At 36.1% G+C, this 21,553-nt stretch overlaps 1 protein-coding gene across 4 annotated transcripts in view; it reads right to left on the bottom strand.

Annotated features, from left to right (window-relative positions):
* SLC4A4 (solute carrier family 4 member 4) overlaps positions 1-21,553 on the bottom strand; it is a 434,558-nt gene that overhangs the window by 261,126 nt on the left and 151,879 nt on the right. For all 4 annotated transcript variants that reach the window (XM_077137062.1, XM_077137060.1, XM_077137063.1 and 1 more), the window contains exon 5: positions 7,513-7,673. In XM_077137062.1, the coding sequence (XP_076993177.1) occupies positions 7,513-7,673 (161 nt within the window). The remainder of the gene's footprint in view (positions 1-7,512; positions 7,674-21,553) is intronic.

Raw genomic sequence — 21,553 nt, 5'->3', positions numbered from 1 at the left:
GGGAGCTAAGTGGCAGCCTACAGATGCTTAGAGAGGAAACCACTGGCATCAGAAGCTGAAAGCAACAGAACCAGGAACAAGGATCAACAGATACCAGCCATGTGCTTTCCCATGTGACAAAGGGCATCAAAGTACCTTTTTCTGTGTGCGCTGGTTTGGACATTTTTATGGTCTTAGAATTGTAAACTTCTAATTTAATAAATTGTATGTTGCAGTTCCAGGAGCATTAACAAATCAAATCACTCCCCTAAGTGTATGTTGTATATATTTCTCCTATACTGGAATACATTTTAGGAATTGATCTTTTACAAAATGCCATGTTGCAGACCACTATAGGAGAATTCTGCCCCCAGTGCAGAGTGATCAAAGAGGTCTTAAAGTGGCAGGCAAAACAATCCCTGTAAAAGTACCCCGGTGTCAGAGGGTAGTGGTTATAAAATAATATAAATGTCCAAGGAGGCACTAAGAAATCTCAGTCAGAGTGGGTGGGGATAATACCAACCCATAGCCCTTTCAATAGTCATGTATGGCCAATACAAAAGTCTGATGGAACATGGTGCATGACAGATTATCGGAAGTTAAAGTAAAATCACCAGTGCCAAATTTTGCTGATTTATTACAAGAAATTGGTACCCAATTGTGTAAATATCATACTGTATTGGTTCTTGCTAATGCTTTATTTAATATCTCCTTGGAAAAATCAAGTCAGCTTGCACTTGCCCTCACTTGGGGAAGCCAACAATGGACTTTTACTGTGCTTTCCCAAAGCTACATACAGTCTTATGGCAAAAGATTTGGCTAAGTAGAAAATTCCACATGTGTAACTTTATTTCACTATACTGATGATGTCATGTTTAATAACCAGCAACTTGCCTTCAGAATTAAAAGAAGCTTCAGGGTTATCGCTATCTCACCTTGAAAGTCAGGGATGGGCAGTCAATAGTGACAAAATATAAGGCCTTGGCTGTTCTTGGGTCTTTAATGGTCAGGTAAGACAAAAACTCTGTCTTCTGCTGTAATTGGTAAGGTGCAATGTTTCCCCACATCGCAAACATCAAAACAACTAATGGATTTGGGGGGGTCCTTGAGGTATTGGAGACCTTATGTTCCTCACTTAGTTCAAATGTTAAAACCCTTGTATGTTTTGATTAGGAAAGGCCATCTCCAGGAATGGGCAAAAAAAGCAATAGCACAGGCACAAGCATAGCAGGGAGTAGATGCAAACTTTCCCTGTGAATTGTATGTAGCCAGCACTGATAACAGCTTTGGGTATGGTCTGGGGCAGAGGCAACAATCTAAACAAATGCCCCTTGGCTTTTGGTCACAATTATGGAAAGGGGCAGAACTGAGATGCAGCCCCTTGAAAAAGCAACTGAGTGCTGCATATAATGCCTTACTGCAAGTGGAGGGGCTGACACAAACATGTCAGTCACCTTGAAAACAGCCATCCCTTTTCAGGGGTGGTTAACCAACATGGCTTCGGAACCACACTCTGGCAGTGCCCAAATGAGCACAGATGGAAACAGAGCAGCACTGTTGAAATCAGGGAAGTAGTGAAACGGCTTCACTGGAAAAGCAGACACCAAGGGTACCAAACCCTGTGGTGGCTGGCCCAGAAGTTCCAGATGTCAATCATGCACCAGCAGCTAGTGGACATCACAAGAGAGAGAGTGCCCTTCATGCTCCCTGCAGAGACCACACAGGCTACCACATCAGTTGGGACATATCAATCAGTCACAACTCCCAGTAACCCAGTGGCAAGTGGACTACATCAGTTCCCTTCCACTCTCTGAGCAGCATTAGATATTCTTTTAAAGCAGTGGACATGGCTACATGCCTGTTGCTAGCTTTCCTGGTGGGGAAAACTAACCAGAGAACCACCATGAGATGTTTGGGAAAGATGAGTGCTCTGTATGGTGTACCTACAATGGCAGTGCTTGGGGACCCCTTTCACTGGGCAGATAGCCCAATCCTAGGCCATGAATCAGGACATCATGTGGACATTTCATCTGCCCTACAATCCCACAGGTACAGTCCTTATTAAAAGAATGAACAGTCTGTTAAAGGAACAGCTAAAAGCTAATAAGATGTCCTTTCAGCAGTGAACTAAACAGCGCTATCAGGATTTAACCCGTTTGAATGCAATGCTGCAAGCTGCTGGACCTGCCGCCACTAAAATGTTAACAGTAGGGCATATGCAGGCACTGAAAATACAAATTAAAGGGCTGGCTGCCTTACAGTCTAAGCAGGAAAATAGTAATAATAATAGTTACCCATACCTCAAACCACACAAAACGGGGAAAACAAGGTCAACTGGCCTTGATGCTGGCCTATGCAGCCATATTGGTTAGGAATCCTAAGTCCCTGGGGAATAGGAGTCACCTAAAATATTGTAATGAGGTTTCAATTTATTCAGAAAATATCTGTTAAAATCTTTATCCCCAATCTGGGGCCTCCTATTCTCATGGGAACTTAATATATGACTATGTGGAGCCTTCTTATGCCCACATTACAACTGATGTAATGGTGGAGGACTCTCAAGATTTACAGGGGGAAAATATCTGGTATTTAAAACTCCCATAACGTTCCTCTCCTGACTACCTTATTGTCAACCAGTGGAACTTTAGCAGGTATACTGTTAAATCAGCAGGAATTTCTCCATAAATATCTTTCTTTTCACCCACAGTGCCCTAGCAAACACCTTCCTATAGCGGGATTCAGCGGTAACTCATGCCCACAATCGAAGCCAGTGCTGGATTTGCATGGACTTGCCATCTGTAGGTCCTACCTGCCTTCCTTTGGACTGTGACCCTGAGAACTGGACTGCACGGAATACCTTGCTGGCCTGGCAGAATTAAATGCATAAGAAAATATAAAAAAAAGAATCTTCTCATTTACAGGACATTGTACATGAGGCCAGCCCTATGTCCCCACTTCCTTATGGGGAGTAGTCTGCTGCATGGCGGTGGATTTGGGTAATCTGGGGCCCAGGATTCCCCTCCATACTGAGAGCAGTTCATGGTATGTAGCCACCTACATGACCAGGACAGACATTAAAGGTCATTAGATCTCCTCAAGGAAGAAAGAATGCACAAATGATACCATAAACAAGGCATTAAAACTCCCCTCCCCTGATCACTGTTGATAGCAAACTCCTGCATCAGGCGACCCTGCTGAAACTGTTCTCATACCCTTGTCCTAAACTCTTAAGCACATGCACTCCCCCATCCCATTGGTGGAGTGATAACCTTCATTTTCTATGGCCAGCTGCCACCATGGAAGAACTTCTCCTGTCCATAAGCCCTAATAAACTCATGCCTAACTCTGTGTCAAGCATATTCTTTGGTCTTAGGACTCAGCTGGGTTGTAACAAGTATACATAGTGTTATTGGTCATAATTTCAGTTAGTCTTAGAAAATGTTAGATGTGATAGAAAAGAAACAAATTTCCTTCTCAATTTATTATTTTTGTATTGAACTTTCATCAGAAATTTGGCTCTTGTAAAATAGTAATAAGTTAACAATGCCAGTCTTTAGACTTTTGTCAGCTACAGTCAATTTTCTTTCTGATGCTTGCCTGAAAACACTTGCAGTCAGCTAGAAGACAGAGGGCTTCATCTTCAATAAAAAGGATTGTCTTAGAGGTCCGTGGAAAAGACCATACAAGGCACTATGAGGCACAGGCTGTGAGACAAAATTCCAGAATTCTAGTAAAGAAGTCGATGGGTTCATGAGATGGCCACACAAAATAGAACAGAACAAGATGAATTACTTAGGACTAAAGGAATTGATAAAGAATGATTATAGTTTTATTTGGATTATTGCTGATATTCTGTTGTTCAATTTTCTAGATAAAAGGAATTCCTTACTCTTTTCTCTTAGGCCTTCTATAACTCACAGAACATTTATCTTTTTGCCTGCCACCCTCTAGAATTTGGAAACTCTTATTGAATATTTTTATATATATTTTATATGGCAAAATAATGATTCACATGGCTCAGTAAGATTCTGTCCTCCTTGTTAACAGATAGTAACTGGAGAGATGTGTTATATTACCAAGGGTTTGACTAGAATGTCATGTTTGAGAATGATGCTCATTTAATCAGATTTGGCTAAAGACTTTTAAGGAACTAAAGTTGACTTTCTGGAGCCAATGCTTACAAAACCCTCTTGGAAAAACCAGCCTGGTACCTGGATCCAGGGCTCCTAGGCCTCAGGTCAATAAAGTAACTTTCTGACAAGCAGAAGAATGATAATATTTTGAGGATCTTAAGAAAGAAGAATTCACAGAAATTGATAGGTACATTGGTGAAATCTGGTGTCTAATTCTTAGCTTGGCTTCCTAGCATCAAGAAGCTTCTAAAAACGTGTCTCCACCCATTCAAGGTGGGGTTCCTTACTGGAGCCCTTTAAGGGTGAACCATTTTGGAAAAGTCTTTAGAGCCGAGAAAGCTACCAGTATCAACAGAATCTGAGTTGGTATATTGCTTTCAATATACCAGAGACCTTTGGAGTAGAAGGAAAATGCCCCTGGAGAAGCCTTATGAAACGAGGAGAGAAAGCTAGCAAATGTGCCCTCCCAGCTGAGAGAGAAACCCTGAATTTCATCGGCCCTTTCTTTGGAGTAATGTAAAAGCTATATTGTATGCAACTAAGTGATGATATTGTGAATTATTGATTATCTATGTTAATTTTTATTTGATTTGTTAATTTTTTTAATTAATAAATAAATTTTTTAAAAAGCTAAAAAAAAAAAAAAAAAGAAGCTTCTAAAAGGCCAAAGGAAGGTTCCTCATGAAAACTACCAGCAAAGAAACTTTATAAGGCTGATGTGATAAATTGCCATTCTTACTGCATCCTTGTAAATATTCAGGCCAAACCTAATGAAACCATCTTTATTTTATGGCTAAAAATAATCTTTTTTGAGGCTATCTGTAGGTGACGGTAAAGAAAGTTTATGCTTCAATGAAAAACTACGGCACACTTCTGTGGGGTATCAGATTATGGTCTTGTTCACTGTCTGAGTTATTTTGTACCCCCTTTGTAAACTGCAGATAACTGCATGGGTTTGGTATCTACCTGTAAATTAGACTGGATACTATAATCTTGCACATATTGTCTACCCTCAGTGCCAATCAGAAAGTTAACATGGTATCTTTTGGAAGTCAGGTCTCCAACTGACAAAAGAGGGCTGATACCCCCAATCCCTTGACCTACAGTATAATGACATGGTTCCCCTCTTTCTTGTACACCATCCCACTTTCCCTAAGAACACGTGACATGGAGCGAGCAGTTATAAATATATTTAAGGTTATGAAACAGAACTTTAACACCACCCTAAATGCACTTCTGGCCCTCCAGGTTGAAGTTGACAGCTTAGCATCAGCATTGTTGCAAAACAGACAGACTCTAGATATTGTATTTACGTTAATAAGTCTGGTACAGAGATAAATAAACTGACTATTTTAAAGAACAAAGTTGAGGTGCTTCATGATATCATTTGGGCACAAACATATTAATGGACAAGGCCTATCTCATGACCTAGGTTCTTGGTTTAATGGTATATAGGGAAATATTAGTACATTTTGGATTTATGGGGGAAAACTAGCACATTTTGGATTCATGTTTTTACTATATCAGTCTATATGTTTTCATTTCTTGCTGTACAAACTGTGTTTCATGATTCCACTCAAATTCCTTGTCACCCTCAAGACAAGTGGTTTCTCTTAAGGTAGCTAATCAAAAGGAAAATGAGACAGAAATGGGACTGTCTCTAGTAGACAAAAAAAAATGTCAATGGAACAATTCACCCAGAAAATGATTCCTTCTGTTTGTTTCTATCTTTGTAGATGGACCCTACCTTCTATTGGTATAATAATGCAAAATCTCTTCTCCTAGATCAAATTTCAGTTTTTAGCCTAACCTGCCTTGTCACATATGAAAAGTTCTACACAGTGCAGTATTTCCTCCACTATCTTTTAACTACCTCTGTAGTTTAACTACCTATGTGGATATGGATTTACAACTTTCCCATTTACAAAATGCCAAATTTGAAAACCCATATCCAGGACCTAGAACAGTGTCTAGTACATTGTAGGAACATACGCATTGCTGCTGAACAAATACATTAACTACTTAATTCTGTCCATCTGCTATCTTCACATCAGTCCTTTACCCTTCTCCTCATTTCACCTTACATACCTCAGATGCCTGAGAGGTATGGGGCTTCTCTGCAAATCTGACTAACAAGATCTCTAAAGAATCAGATACAATTATGCCAGATACATAACTCATTTGATCACAAATCTTTTCTTCCAACATGAATGCCATACTTTTCCCACTGTCTATAAAGGCATAAATGCATAAACTTGCTTTCTGTCTACAGATAAAGAAGTTTTGCAGTAAGTTTGAAGTTACATAAGCATGTTTTGCTAGTTACTTTCTACAGGTCCACAGTCCACATCTTCCCCATGCTACCAGGATAGGTACACTGCAATCCTTTGGGAAAGTGCAGTCCTGTCCATGGGTCCAGTGCCTATCTGGTTATAAATTTTCTAGCAATAACAAGTTGAGCCTCAGTACCTCTTTTTGAGGGAAATATGATTTTCAGTACAAATAGATCTGAAGGATAATAAAGCACTCTAGGTCAAGCTCTTGCTAGAAAACTTAAGCAGTTACTCCTGTTGGAATTAAGTGGTGTATGTCCAAGGTATTCAAAATGATGAGATGGCATTCCATTCATACAACACTAACTCTAAAAGATGCCAAATCTGCCCAGCACCATAAGGCTAAGTGACTTACCCGTGGTTAAACAAACAATACTCAGCACCAATGTAACCCAAATCAGTCACTAACCCAGAAAGTCCTGCTAGTTTCCTACCCCATACAACCTTTCTCTGTACACTGCCAAAGGGTTTTGGCTTCCACCTACAATATCAGTTCAAACCCAGAATCTAGGCTAATCCCCTTCTTTCAGTGGATTTAATCCTATTTTACAGATGATGAAACTGAGCTCCAGAAAAGTTCAGTTTGAGGTCAAAGAGCAATGTCGAAGGTCAAAGAGCTCTAGAAATCTACTGTCCAGACTTCTAGTCCAATATAACCAAGTGAGTAGGGAGTCTATTCAAAATATTAATCTTTTGCTAACAAGCGAAAGAAATGAATACAAAGCTGTACATATACATTATGACCCCAACTGCAATAAAAAATAATATTAAAAAAATGAAATTGACAAAAGTGAAGATGGAGCAACAAAACTGGAACAAAAAAATACCAAAAGTTAACCATGGTTATGACTGGATGGAGGTAGGTGAAGGGTTTTTTATTTTCTTCTTATATTTTTCTGTATTTTCCAAATTTTCTGCAATAACCTACAATAGTTGTATAACATAAAAAAGAATTAATTTTATAATGGACCATTCTACTTTGCTTATGCTAGAAGTCACTGTAATAATGGAGTCTTACAGTTAGGTAAAAGCTAAAGAAATGACAGTAACTCAAAAATTATACTTACCCACCAACTGTGGGAGAGAGGAAGCCTCCCTGTCAAGCATGATGGATCCTTTCTCCATGCATGTTCTCAGCTCAAACAAACTGTGAAGGGACAATGTGGCCACATGAGGCTTGCTCCATCTCTCTCCACCCTGTTCGACTTTTTCTTCAAACTTAATCCATCTAAAAAAAGGAGATTAATGAATAACAATTAAAAGTATTCTTACCTACTCTGGAAATAGCAACATCAACTGTTACATCTCCACCCCCATTAACACTTCCAAAATGTCTCCTCTTGTGGAGTTTTAAAGCTTATTATATCGTTAATTATATTGCCTTTATAAATACATCAAACAAGTAGCTAGAACTCTTCCTCCCCTAATGTTTTGGAAAGCAAACCAGAAGGAGCCAAAACAACCCTGGTTTCATGCCTGTCTATATGTAACCATGAAATCCTTAGGAATTATTATTTAACTAATTTTTAAAATAAGGTAGAAAAAGTATCCATTTCAAAATTTTCTACATAAATAAAGCCGATAATATATAAAAATAAACACCACTGTGAAAATTCTGTTGACTTCATACAAGTTTATATAAGGTGAAATATCAGTGATGAACCAATATTTATCTTACATTTTTGAAAGACATGGTGTGTGACATGGTCAGATGCGTGTAAAATATCACTTTGTTAATGCTTAAAGAGAGTAAGCATGTAGGAGTGGTATGTCTTATTTTAATATATATTCATTAGCTGGCATATGTTCCCCTCTCATTGAGTTTCTCATGATTCTTTACCCCTTCAAGTATGGCTCCACATTGTGTTTAAAAATACATAAACTCAATAAACAACAAATCTATTCTGATAACAGGTCTATTAACCTTAACATTACAGCAAGCAAACCTCTTTTCTTAACTTTTGCTAATTTAGCAGTATATAACAATAAAAAAAGTTTAATGAAAATGACAGCAAAGCATTCATTCAATTCACATATTACATATATAGACTCTACACTGTCAAAAGAAACCAAAAATCATCAACAACTTGCTATTTATCATGACCCAAACAAAAATATTTCTTTCTCTCAATTCAAATCTCCTGAATGATACTGAAAAAGATAAAGAAGAGGATAAAAAATTGTTTTTCTACATTCTTCACCCAAAGGCTTAATGATTGAAAAATGTTATCCTAGAAAATGCTAACCACTCATCTAACTCACTAAAGAGGAGAACAAAGGGCAGAGATTAGAGGAAGCTCTACATAAGGTATTATTTATAGACTGCTAACTACCCCCAGAGGAGGAAAAACAAAAAAGAACACATTAGTAGAACCAGGAGTGAAAACAGAGCAAGAGATCAGCCACAATGTCAAAAAATTTAGAACATTAATCAAACCCACACAGGATTCAGAAATATTTTACCCAAATCTGGAGACTTTCCCTCCATGCTCCTCCCAAGAAGTTTCTCCCTGCCAGGCAATTTCTACCTGACAACCGCAGCCTTGCCCCCAACCTCATCCTCAGTTCTAAGACCATTCCCCATCTCCCCTAAATTCCCAAAATGTAGGAGGTGGGGATTTTTACGTTTTCCTCACAAGTTAAAAAGTCTTCAACAACACAAAAAAAAGTTCTAAAACTTCAGAACTGCACTTTGATTATTTCTACAAAAGTAGATGTGAAACATTCCAAAAGAGAATAAAAGATCCTTAATCTTGGGGTATGTGTGAGAGTGTGTATGTGTGTATTTCTTCAAAATAGTAGTTATTCACCTTGGTAGGAATCAGAACCACAGAAACAGTAGGAACTGGTAGAAAAATGAAAATTTTATATCAGTTTTATATAATTCTATAGGTTAATTTAAAAAAAGGTCATTTGAGAGCAATCATTTTATAGAATACATGACATTGATTTACTAGGTATATCCTCTTTTGAAGCTTGCTCACTGAATCTTTAATCACGTTTGTTGTTGTAATTTTTTGGTCAAGATAGCATACTAGTAGACAGAAGATTCAGGCCATAAAAAGTCAAATCAGGGTTATGTATAATCTAAAAACAGTGTAGTGATCATTTGTTTTTATTCATAAGAGTATTCTTACTAACAACTAGCTGAGAGATAAGAATCCTGGTCATAAAATGTAAGCCCAAAATGAATGACGGACCAGGTAGAAACTCAGTAAGGGTAAGTATTTTAGACAGCCCTCACATCTCTTTGATCTTTACTAAAGGAACCCCCACTTCTATTAGTTGCCAAACACATTCCTTAGAAGAAAACCTCACTTACCATGACTATTTTCTGCTATCATCTTCAACTCTCCAAATAATATGTTAAATAAAATTTTCTTTGGTTAGTATTTTTTTATTTACTCTCCATAACTTTTAATGTAATCAACCTTATTGTACCCAAATGTAACTTTGAACAAGCTTTCAAGTACATTTGGAAACCACAAATACCAACTAACTTGAATTTAAGAAATAACATTCTTCACCCTTCTGGACTACACTAGCCATTTGGGCCAAGACTTAACCATAAAGGAATGGAAATGTAAAGTCTCAAAACTAGCCAGTTGCTTAGAATTTAAGTCCCTAAGGGATAAGGATTATCTCATAGTTCAGGTTAGCATTTATTTTATTGTGAGTTCAGTAAATATTTGATGTTGTAATGATGTCATATTAAAGCATAGCTAACAACATAAGGAAAGCTCTGGAGTAATGACATTAAATTCCTTTAAAATGTATTACTGTAATTGTTCAAGGAACTGATTATATTTACAACATATGCATTTAGGTATAAAATAATGGTTTGCCCATTAAAACAGACTGTCTGCAGGTAGTTTGTCCACATGCTATCTTCCACATGCCACCCTTCTCAGAGATCAAGGACAAATTTGGAAAAAAAACTGAACACTACACAATTCAAATCAGAATCCATTAAAGAAAAGGTTAAGGCAATGGTATCAAAGTTCAGCCTATTCAAGTGCCAATGAATTTGTAAAGGTGCTTTAGAACCATATAATTACATTTAAAAAAACATTTTGACTGCACAGTGTACTAAAAGGCACTATCTACCCTTCATAATAATTATGAAAAACCATATATTTGCTACAACTTTCCTACATTTCTTTTTGTCTCAGTACTTGCCTTGTTATGGGAAAAAAATTCAGAAAGTGACTTTTTAAGTGTTTATGACTACAAAACTGCTGTAGCTTTGGAGGATCAGTTTATTAGGTGAAGTTCATTTATTCTGAAGTTCAGACAAATAATGATAAAGTATTTTGCAGTTTAATGCACTTCAAGTAACTGCCAACTAAACAGCATTTTACTCATCTGTTGATTAAACAGAAGGTTCACTGGGATTCACTGAATTTTGCAATTTTTCAATCATGTGATTAAATATAATTAATAATAAAACAAGACCTCTAACTTAAAAACATGCCAATTTTCCAGTAGAAAATAGGCATGACCTTTGTACTGGAATATAACCCAATTACACAAAACTACTCGTAAAATGATAATAAATTTCTTGATAATTACTAAGTACCTCGGGACACATAAAAGAAGACAATGCTAGTATATATCTGGGATAAATAATGTTTTTGAGGTGAGTTCTTGATCTTCTTAACAGCAAAGTTTACTTCAAAACAATGTATACAACTACATATAATAACATAAATCAAATTCCTTTCCTTTTAGCCTTTCTTATAGAAAAAATAAACTCAGCTTATAATAGCACTTTCCAAAGTTATCACATTTCTTTAACGGTAGCTCAGCAAAGAAAAGATAGAAAAGTTAGCGTAGATTGGGAAGAGAATGTTCTCTCTCCAAACCTTCCAGCCAAATCGAAATCAGGTTTTACAGAGGTAAATTGGGTCCATCAGCCAAGCAGAAACCCAGATAGGTGTTCACTTGTACTTTCTGGTGGGAAGTGAAGCATCCATGCCCCATTTATTTGTCAGTTTGTGGTTTTTATTGACTTGTGATGACCTTTTCCCCCAGTTTTGGCAGTCCGAATCACACTGGGAGAGTGATCTTTAACATGACATACATATAACAGCAGGTGAGGTCGTCCAGAATTGTCCATCTAAAAAGTAGGCGAAGAGAAACTGAAAACCGATAATCATTTTTGCAGAGACATCCCCCAACTCAAAGAAATAAAGTTTGGAGGAAAACAGTCCCTTCCTCCTAGATTTAGATCATTCCTAAAACTGGACCATGTTTTATTCCTTTCCAGTTTGCTTGACAAACCTATAAACCAATGCCAAGCCACCTAGAAATTCTTAATGAGGAACAGAGACTTCTTTACCAATATACATGATTCCATCATAATTATTACAACATTATTGAATGTCACTGTTCTAAAAATGACCAAACATTCAAAAGTAATGTTCACTGCCATTCCTCTGATAATATACATTTCTATCCTTTGCACAGTGTTCAACTTATGCTCTATAGTAGAAAAGCCACGGAATAGTCAATGTTTTAATTTTTAGGAGATGGAAAAATTGTGAAAAGGATGGTAGTAGAATTAGCTGTTACTTCACACTTCATATAAATAAAGACTTCTCTTGTTCATAGTTTTACATGACTAAAGTGCTTTCCAAGGCGTAAATAAGGACATATTTCTTATTACTGAAACCAATCTCCTTACTGCTGCACACAGCTACCCTGAACATTTTGAAGTCAAACAGCAGAAATGCTGAGACTCAATAGAGAATATTCTTGGTCAAATCAAATCACAATTGTGTTCTCTGGGATATGAGCTCACAGTAGAAACTATCTTAAAGTAGAGGGGTTTAATGGGTTATTACTGCATGGAATAAAATAATCTTGTCAATTTGGCTTTTCTTAAAAAAAGTAGACAATTCTCAAGATTCCTAAATCAGTCATTAAAAACATCCATGTCACACTTTCACATTTATAAAATGAATCCCAACTAAGCATTAACTCTTTATTAGTCTGGTAGGTTGAGAATTTTAGTAAGAGAAAAACTATCATGTCTGGAAATTGGACATTACAAATGACAGTCAGAAATTACTACACATTCTGGGGACTGTGGGAAGATGGATGAACAGGAAGCTTCGGGAGTCAGTTTCTCCACCAGAACAACTATTAAACAGGTAAGAACTATATGAAATAATTATTTTGAAACTCCAGATGCCAGTAGAATACTGGTGCCACAAAGGGGCATAAAAGCCCACTTCCCCAAGGTCCAAGGTGGGCATGGGCCCATCAAGAATCACAGCTTTCGATCAGCGACTTCTGATCACTGGAGACCCAGCATTTGGGTGGCCCCTGTTCCACCTGCCCTGGACAAATGTAGCAGAGGAGACGTAAGGCTGGTATGCTTACCCAGCTGCAGAGGACAGCTGAAGGGCTGCATTTGCTGGGCAGGCTAAGGAAGCACAATGTTGGGGAGCCATGGAAGACGCTCCCAGCACACTTCCAGGACCCTCCCAAATGCCTCTCCAGGGAAGTTTGGAAGTAGGCAGTAAGTCATTTGTGGCTCTCTGACTTTGTTCTGGATGGAAAAGACTGATTTGGGGAAATTCCTCTCTGATGTGCCCTATACCAGAATTTGCCCTCCTGGCAAAAGCAGCCTGAGACAAGAAGAGCAATGTAAGAAACAATTGAGGCCGAAGGCCTGGACAAAGGTTTATCCTTTAAGTCCTGTAGTGGGACACCCAGAACAGGCAGGAGGTCTGTCTCCTAGGAAGGAGAGGGGACATTTAAACTCCTTTAAAGAGGGGAATTCCTAACCGCTAGCAAGCACAAGCCCAGGACAAGACACAGGTTCAAAAAAAGACACGAAGGACCCTGTTATTTGCATCTGCTTTGGGCAGACTTTCCTGATAAGAAAGCTGACATTCAAGAAAATCTCTAACACATCACTAGCTGGTTACAAATTCAAGAAACAGACATTTCAAGGAATACATTCCAGAATTAATATTTTAATATTTTAAAATTAAAGTGTGCAAACAAAAGATTATAATATAAACAACAAAAGAGGAAATGATGGACTATCCACAGAAAGAAGGTAAAAACACAGAAAACACCAATGAAGAAGACTAAACTGTAAACATAATGGGCAAAGACTTTTAAAAAATGATCAATATACTCAAGGAGAGGAAGGAAAATACAGTGAAAAAACTAAAGGATATCAGGAAATCTATGAATCAACAATATGAAAATTTTAAAAAGAGACAAATTTTAAAAAGAAAAACCAGAAGAACTACTGAAGTTGAATACCACAATTACTGAAATTAAAAATTCCCAGAAGGATTTCAACAGCAAATTGGAGCTGGCAGAAGAAAAATCAACGAACTGGAAGACAAGATAACTGAATTGTCGATGTGAGGAACAGATAGTAAAAAAGAATTATAAAAAGTAAAAAATAGACTAAGAAACCTCTGGAACACCATTAACCATACCATTATAAGCATTATGGTAGTCCCAGAGGAAAAGAAAGGGAGAAAGAAACAGAAGGAACAGTCAAAGAAATAATGACAGAAAACCTGCCAAACTACCAAAAGACCTGAATATGCACATCCAAGAAGCCCAGAGAACACCAAATAGGATAATAAAACTTGAAGAAAAATATGTCCCATCACATAATGATCAAATTGTCAAATGCAAAGGATGAAAGAATTCTGAAAGCTGCAAGAAAAAGCAACATATTATGTACAAGGGAGTCCCAATTAGATTAATTGCTAATTTCTCATTAGAAATCATGGAGGCAAGAAGATACTAGATTGAAATACTTACAGTATGAAGAAAACAAGTTAAATCTTAAATCCAGTGAGACGTTCTTTAAAAGTGAGGGAGAGGTTAAGACATTTTCAGATACAAAAACTGACTAGACCCATCCTCAAAGAATGCTAAAGAGAGTTCTTCAAATTGAAAGGAAAGAACACTAGACGGTGGATGAAAGTGGCATAAAAAAATTAAAACCACCAATAAAGGAAACATTACATGCCAGTACTATTGTACTGTATTTTTGGAAGGTGTATGTAATGCCACATTTTACTTCCTACAGATTCCTAAAATACATGTATAAATGTATAAAACCAAATCAATGCTTTTGGACATACAGACACAAAAATATAATTTGTTTATAATTTGTAACAAGTACAAAAAAGGTCAGAAAACAGGAGGGGGACTATAGGGAAAATGTATGTGTATGCTTTTGAAGTCAAGTTGGTATCAAATCAAATATGATTGTTTTATATTTAGGATGTTAAATTTTAGCCACATGGTAACCACAAAGAAAATTTATGAAAATTACATCAGATAGAATGAGAAGGGACTAAATACCATATATCACAAAAAAAAAAAAATCAATTAAATATGAGAGCAGGCATTAACAGAAATATTGAGGGGGAAAAAAAGTATAAGACTTTCAAACACCAAATAGCAAATGGCAGACAAAAGTCCTGCATTATTGGGTGGGCCATGGTGGCTCAGCAGGTAAGAATGCTTACCTGCCATGCCAGAGGACCCGGGTTCAATTCCCGGTGCCTGCCCATGTTAAAAAAAAAAAAAAAATCCTGCATTATCGCTGTGACATTAAAATGCAAATGGACTGAACTTTCATTTTAAGATTATAATGAGACTTATAAACTTGGCAGCCTGGATAAAAAGCACGACCCAACTAAACGCCGTCTATAAGAGACTCACCTTAAATCAAAGACATTAGTAGGTTGAAAATGAAGGATGGATTGTATATATATATATATATATATATATATACACCATGCAAGTAGTAACCAAAAGAGAGTTGGAGTAGTCACACTAATATCAGATATATTAGACTTTAGGTAAAAAAAAAAAAACAGGAGAAACAAAGACAGTCATTATCTATTGATAAAGTGGTCAATTCAACAAGATGTAACAATTTTAAATATATGTGTACCTTAAGAGCAGAGTCCCAAAATGTATGATGAAAATACTAACAGATTTGAAGGGAGAAAATGATGGATTTACATCAATAGAAGGAGACCTAAATATACCATTTCAACAATGTATAGAACATCTATACAGAATATCAATAAGGAAATACAAGACATGGACAATACACTGAACCAGTTAGACCTAACAGACATTTAGAGAACATTTCACCAAACAACAACCAAATATATACTTTTCTCTAGAGCATATGGTTCATTCCCCAGGATAGACCAGATCTTAGATCACAAAACAAGTTTAAATTAATTCAAAAATACTGAATTCATACAATGTCTCTTCTTCAACACAATGGAATGAAGCTAGAAATGAATAAGAGAAGGAGGAATGGGAAACTGATAAATATGTGGAAAATAAACAACTTATGCTTCAAGAACCAATGGGTTGATGAGGAAATCACAAAGGAAATTAGGAAATATCTTGAGGCAAATAAAAATATGGCATACCAAAACTTCTGGGATACAGCAAATGTAGTGCTGAGAGGGAAATGTATAGCTTTAAATGTGTAGCTCTAAAAAAGAAGGATTTCATACCAGAGACCTAATTTCAAAACTGGAAGAAGAGGAAAAAGTTTACCAAACTAATGCAAAGTGAGCAGATGGAAGGAAGGAAATAACAAAGATCACAGAAGAGATAAATAAAGAAGTAAAAAACAAAAAAATCAACAAAACCAGAAGTTGATTGTTTGAAAAAATCAATATGTTTCGCTAGATTGACAAAAAAATAGAGAGGACACAAAAACTAAACATGATTTTAAGAGGCTTCTATGAACTATAGTATGCCAACTAGACAAACAGAAAATAGATAAATAATAGATAAATGCCTAGAAACATACCAACTACCTACATTGACTCAAGAAGAAATAGATGATTGCAACAAACAATAACTAGTAAAGAGATTAAATCAGTAATAAAAAATTGCCCAAATAAAGAAAAGCCCAAGACCAGATGGCTTCACAGGGAAATTTTACCAAACATTCCAAGAAAAATTAACACCAATCTTGCTCAAACTATTCAAAGAAATTAGAGGAGAGAAGTCTCCCTAATTCATTCTATGAAGCAAGTGTCACCTTCATAACAAAGTCAGATAAAGATACTACAAGAAGAGAAAATTACAGATCAATATCTCTTATGAATATGGATGAAAACATCCTCAAGAAAATACTAGCAAAGTAAATCCAATAGTACATTAAAAGAATTATACCCAATGACCAAGTGGGAATAATCCCAGATATGCAAGGGTGGTACAGAATAAGAAAATCAATTAATGTAAAACACCACATTAACAGAAAGAAGGGGAAAAAACACCCGATTATCTCAATTAGACACACACACAAAAAAGATTTTGACAAAATGCACCCCGTACTGATAAAAACATTAAGAAAACTGGAAATAGAAGGAAACTTTCTCATATAATAAAGGAAATATATGAAAAACCCATAGTTAACATCATACGTAATGATGAAAGACTGAAAGCTTTCCCTATAAGATCAGGAATATGATAAGGATGCCTACTATCACAACTGTTAGCCAACATTACTGGCTGTTCTAGCCAGAGCAATCAGTCAATAAAAAGGAATAAAAGACATCAATATTGGGGGGAAAAAAGAAGTAAAACCTTCCCTATTTGCAGATGACACATTCCTATATACAGAAAATCTGAAAAATCCACAACAAAGCTGCCAGAACTAAAAAATGAATTCAGCAAAGTGGCAGGGTACAAGCTCAACACTGAAAAATCAGTGTTGTATAGTGTCTCTATACACTTAGCAACGTACAATCAGAAAAAATCAAGAAAAAAGTTCATTTACAATAGCAGCTAAAAGAATCAAATATCTAGATAAAAATCTAATAAACAAGATGTAAAGGACTTGTACACAGAAACTACAAAACACTGCTAAAAGAAATCAGAGAAGACCAAAATGAAAGGAAGAACATTTCGTATTCATGGATTAGAAGATTAAATATTGCTAAAATGTCAATTCTACCCAAAGCAATTACAGCACCAACGCAATCCCAATGAAAACTCCCAAAACTTTTTTTCTAGAAATGAAAAAGACAATCATCAAATTTATATATCAAATGTATATCGAAAGGTAAGGAGGCCCAGATAGCTGAAGATATCTTGTTCCCAAGTTACAAGCAACAAAAGAAAAAAATAGATAAACAGAGCCTCTTCAAAATTAAAAACTTGTCTGCATCAAAGAAGTTTATCATGAAAATAAAACAACCTACAAAATTGGAGAAAATATTTGGAGACCACATATCCAATAAGGGTTTAATATCCAGAATATATAAAAGAATCCTTTAATTCAACCAAAAGTTGAACAACACAACTTTTAAAAGATCAAAAGACTTGACATTTTTCCAAAGAAGGTATATAAATGACCAAAAAGCACATGAAAAGATACTTTATTAGCTTTTAAGGAAATGCAAATCAAAAGCTCAATGAGGTTCCTTTTCACACCCACTAGTATTGTTACTAATAAAAAACAGAAAATAATGAATGTTGGGGAATGTGTGGAGAAATAGGAGCACTCATCATTGTTGGTGGCAGTGTAAAATGATGCAGGAGACAGCTTGGCAGTATCTCAGAAATTAGTATAGAATTAACATATGATCCTGCAATCCCAGAGTATTTATCTCAGGATATATACCTAAAATAATTGAGAGCAGAGACTTGAACAGATATTTGCACACTGAAGTTCATAGCAGCTTTAGTCACACATGCCAAAAACTGAAAGCAATCCAAGTGCCCATCAACTTGTGGACAAACAAAATATGGCATATACACAAAATGGAAAATTTTTCACCTATAAAAAGGAATTAAGTTCTGAAATACATGACAATATGGATGAACCTGAAGACATCATATTGAGTGAAATGAGCCAGACCAAAAGGACAAATATTGTATGAGCTCACTGATATAAAATAATTAGAATAAGCAAACTCACAGAGTCAGAATCTAGGCTATAGGTTGCCAGGGTACATGGTGGGGTAGAGAATAAGGAGTTAAGGCTTAAAATGTAGAGTTTCTATTTTGGACAATGGAAGGATTTTTCTAATGGACAGCAGTGATAGTAGCACAATACTAAGGAGATAACTAAGAGCACTGAATTACATATTTGAATATGGTTAAAAGGGGAAATTTTAGGTTGTCCATATGGTATTAGAATAAACATTTTTTTTTAAAAATCCACAGAACTGCACAACACAAACAATGATCCCTATGTTAAACCATGAGCTATAGTTCACTATAATCCACTTTCATCTACTGTAACAAATGTACCACACCAATGCAAAATTTCAGTAATATGGGATATGGGGTGCGGTAAATGGGAATCCCATACCCATATGTACTTTATGTATGATTTTTCTGTAAATCCACAATATCTCTAATAACAAAATTAATTAAAATAATATTGTGGAAATATTCTGAAGGAGATGTGTTACAGGATTGTTGAAAATCTGAATAATTTCTGGAGATACAATTACTCCCAAACTTCTCAACATTATTTAAATGGAGCAGCAAACTAAGAATTAAGGTACTATTTTTTCATTAATTCATTCAGTAAAACATATATTTCTTGAGGGCTGAATATGTGTCAGGTAGCTAGGAATACAATGGTGAACAAAACAACCCAAAATTCCTATCCTCAGGAGTTTTCATTCTATTAGAAAAGACAGAAAATATTTAGATATATAATATGTTAACTGGTGATTAAGTCCTTATGAGAAAATTAAGTGGAGACAGGCGATAGAGAGTGTTGGAAAAGATTTCAATTTTAGATAAAACAGCCACTGCTTTATCTAAAAAAAAAAAAAAAAAGTAATTTTGAATAAAGACCTGAAAGAAGTGAGGAAATGAGGCACGCAGATATTCCTAGGGTTACTAGGCAGGGACTATTTCAAGGAAATGAAACAAGTACCAAATCCCTGACACAGGAACATTCCTGGCAAATGAGGCACATGCTGAATGAACAAGTGGAAGACAAGTAAGAGATGTGATCAAAGAGATCATGGGGAATAACTCATGAGAGGGGTAGGGGAAGAACAGATGCAGGGAGATCAATTCATTAAGAGGCATTTGCACTAATCTATGTGGGAGATGATGGTGAATTTGGGCATCAGGATTGCAGCAGTATTGAATGTGAGATGTGGTAAGATTCTGGATATCTGGATATCTTTGAAGATGAAATAAACAGGATTTGCCAATGGATCAAAAAGGGGTTGTAGAAAAAAGGCAACAGTCAAGGAAGATTTCAATGTTTTTGGCCTAAGCAAGTACAAGAATTGAATTGTTTATTGAGATGGGGAAAGCTGTAGGAGGAGCAGATCTGAAGGTGGATGAGGAGCTCAGTTGTAAACATGTTAACTTCAAGATGCCTATTAGCCATCCAATAACAGGCTGCGAACAAAAGGGTCTGGGATATAAATGGACAAGTCAGCCGTTTGATGAATTAGTTTGACTTAGTTTGAAAATCTAAATCTAACTCCTCTTCTGAGTTCTTTCAATAGAATACTTGGTACCCCAGGTCTGTCTTTCCAGCGCTCCAGCAGTCAGAGAAAGATGAATTGTCACAGAACTCCAACTTTGGTTAATTAGTATTTCTAACTTTGGTCAGAACAGTTGTTTATAAGGCCACTCAGTACTCAACTAATTACCCATTTGGCAAAACATGCACTGAGCATGTCATGTGTGCCAGGCATTGTGAGGCACTAAGGATAGAGCAATGAACCAACAGACATGGTGGTCCCGGTTTCAGAAGAATCACTGTAGTGAGGAATGCAGATTTCAAAAAATAATCACACAGTCAATTAATTAACAGCAATTGTTACAAGTTCTATGTAAGGAAAACTATAAATGTAGGCTCTTTGTATTTTTATTCCTGGCCAGTTTCCCCCTCACATACCCTACATTCCCACTACCTATTCTTTCCTGCAGTAAGCCTCTTTGGGACTGATGACATTACCAAACTGAGATATGCTCCCAAAGAAATAGAAATTGCCAAGCACAGTAAAGTACATTCATGATCATCTTATTCTTTAAGAATCTTACATTAAAATACTACGTCCCCTCGTTCAACACCAAATTACCTATACAATGAACTGTGATCTCTCCACTTTTCTGGGACCAAGGGTTATCTAAAAAAAGGTGCAGTGTGCATTTAAATGAAAGAGAAAACAGAAAGTACACTTGAACTCTACTCTATGATAGCTGCTTACACAGAATTTCAAGTTAAGGACAAAAATCAAAGTGGCTCTTTCAGTCACAGCTGATTACAACAGTATACCCAGAGTAGCAAAACATTAGAGCTATTTGTTACTAGAGAAGAGGCGGTCCAATACAACCCTCATTTGATAGAAGGGAAAACTTAGGAAGACTTAGTGATTCACACAATACTAAATAGCTATTTAGAAGCAAAGTCAAGACTAGACCAAAATCTCCCAATGCTTAACTGTACTGTGCCAGTTCAACTATCTGTATTGTCCTATCAGAAGAAAGAAAAAAATGAAATTTAGATAGTAAAAATAGTTTTCCTTGTGAAGCTTCTTTTGGATGATATTCTATAAACTAAAAGCATACTTCATAGAGGAATTTTAGTATACAAGTTATTGGTGCTGAGAGAAGGAAATGAGAGGTAATTACTACATGATAGAAAGAGGCCCCAAAAGAACAAGGAATGAAGAGTTTAAAGCAGAAAATTTAGCAATGAAGGGATAGAAATTTGTATGGAAAGCTTTTTTTAAGAAGAGGAGATTAACTATCAAGTGGAAGAGTGAAAACAGATCACCCACTGTAGAAGGTGTCTGAATATTAGAAAGAGAAGAAGATGTTGTTGGATACAATTGGAAAGAAGAAAAATTAAAATTTAGGACTCTTTTATGAATACTACCATGAAGGCCAAGAGTAAAATATAATGATTTTTATTTTTTCTGAGCATGATTTAAGTCACGAAAGATATGGCTTTTATTGAACTTTTTAAAAGCAGGTGTTTCCACAAGGCTAAGCGGCCTGGAAATTCTTGGTGAGGATTAAAAGATTCTCTACCATGATCAAGTGAATTAATTTATGATGCCCCTCCACTATTAACAATCCCAAAGATTGCAT

The sequence above is a fragment of the Tamandua tetradactyla genome, chromosome 19 (genome assembly GCF_023851605.1).
Source record: "Tamandua tetradactyla isolate mTamTet1 chromosome 19, mTamTet1.pri, whole genome shotgun sequence".
Taxonomy (NCBI): Eukaryota; Metazoa; Chordata; class Mammalia; order Pilosa; family Myrmecophagidae; genus Tamandua; species Tamandua tetradactyla.
The sequence above is the reverse complement of the archived record's forward strand: the minus strand, read 5'-3'. Positions and strand labels throughout refer to the sequence as shown.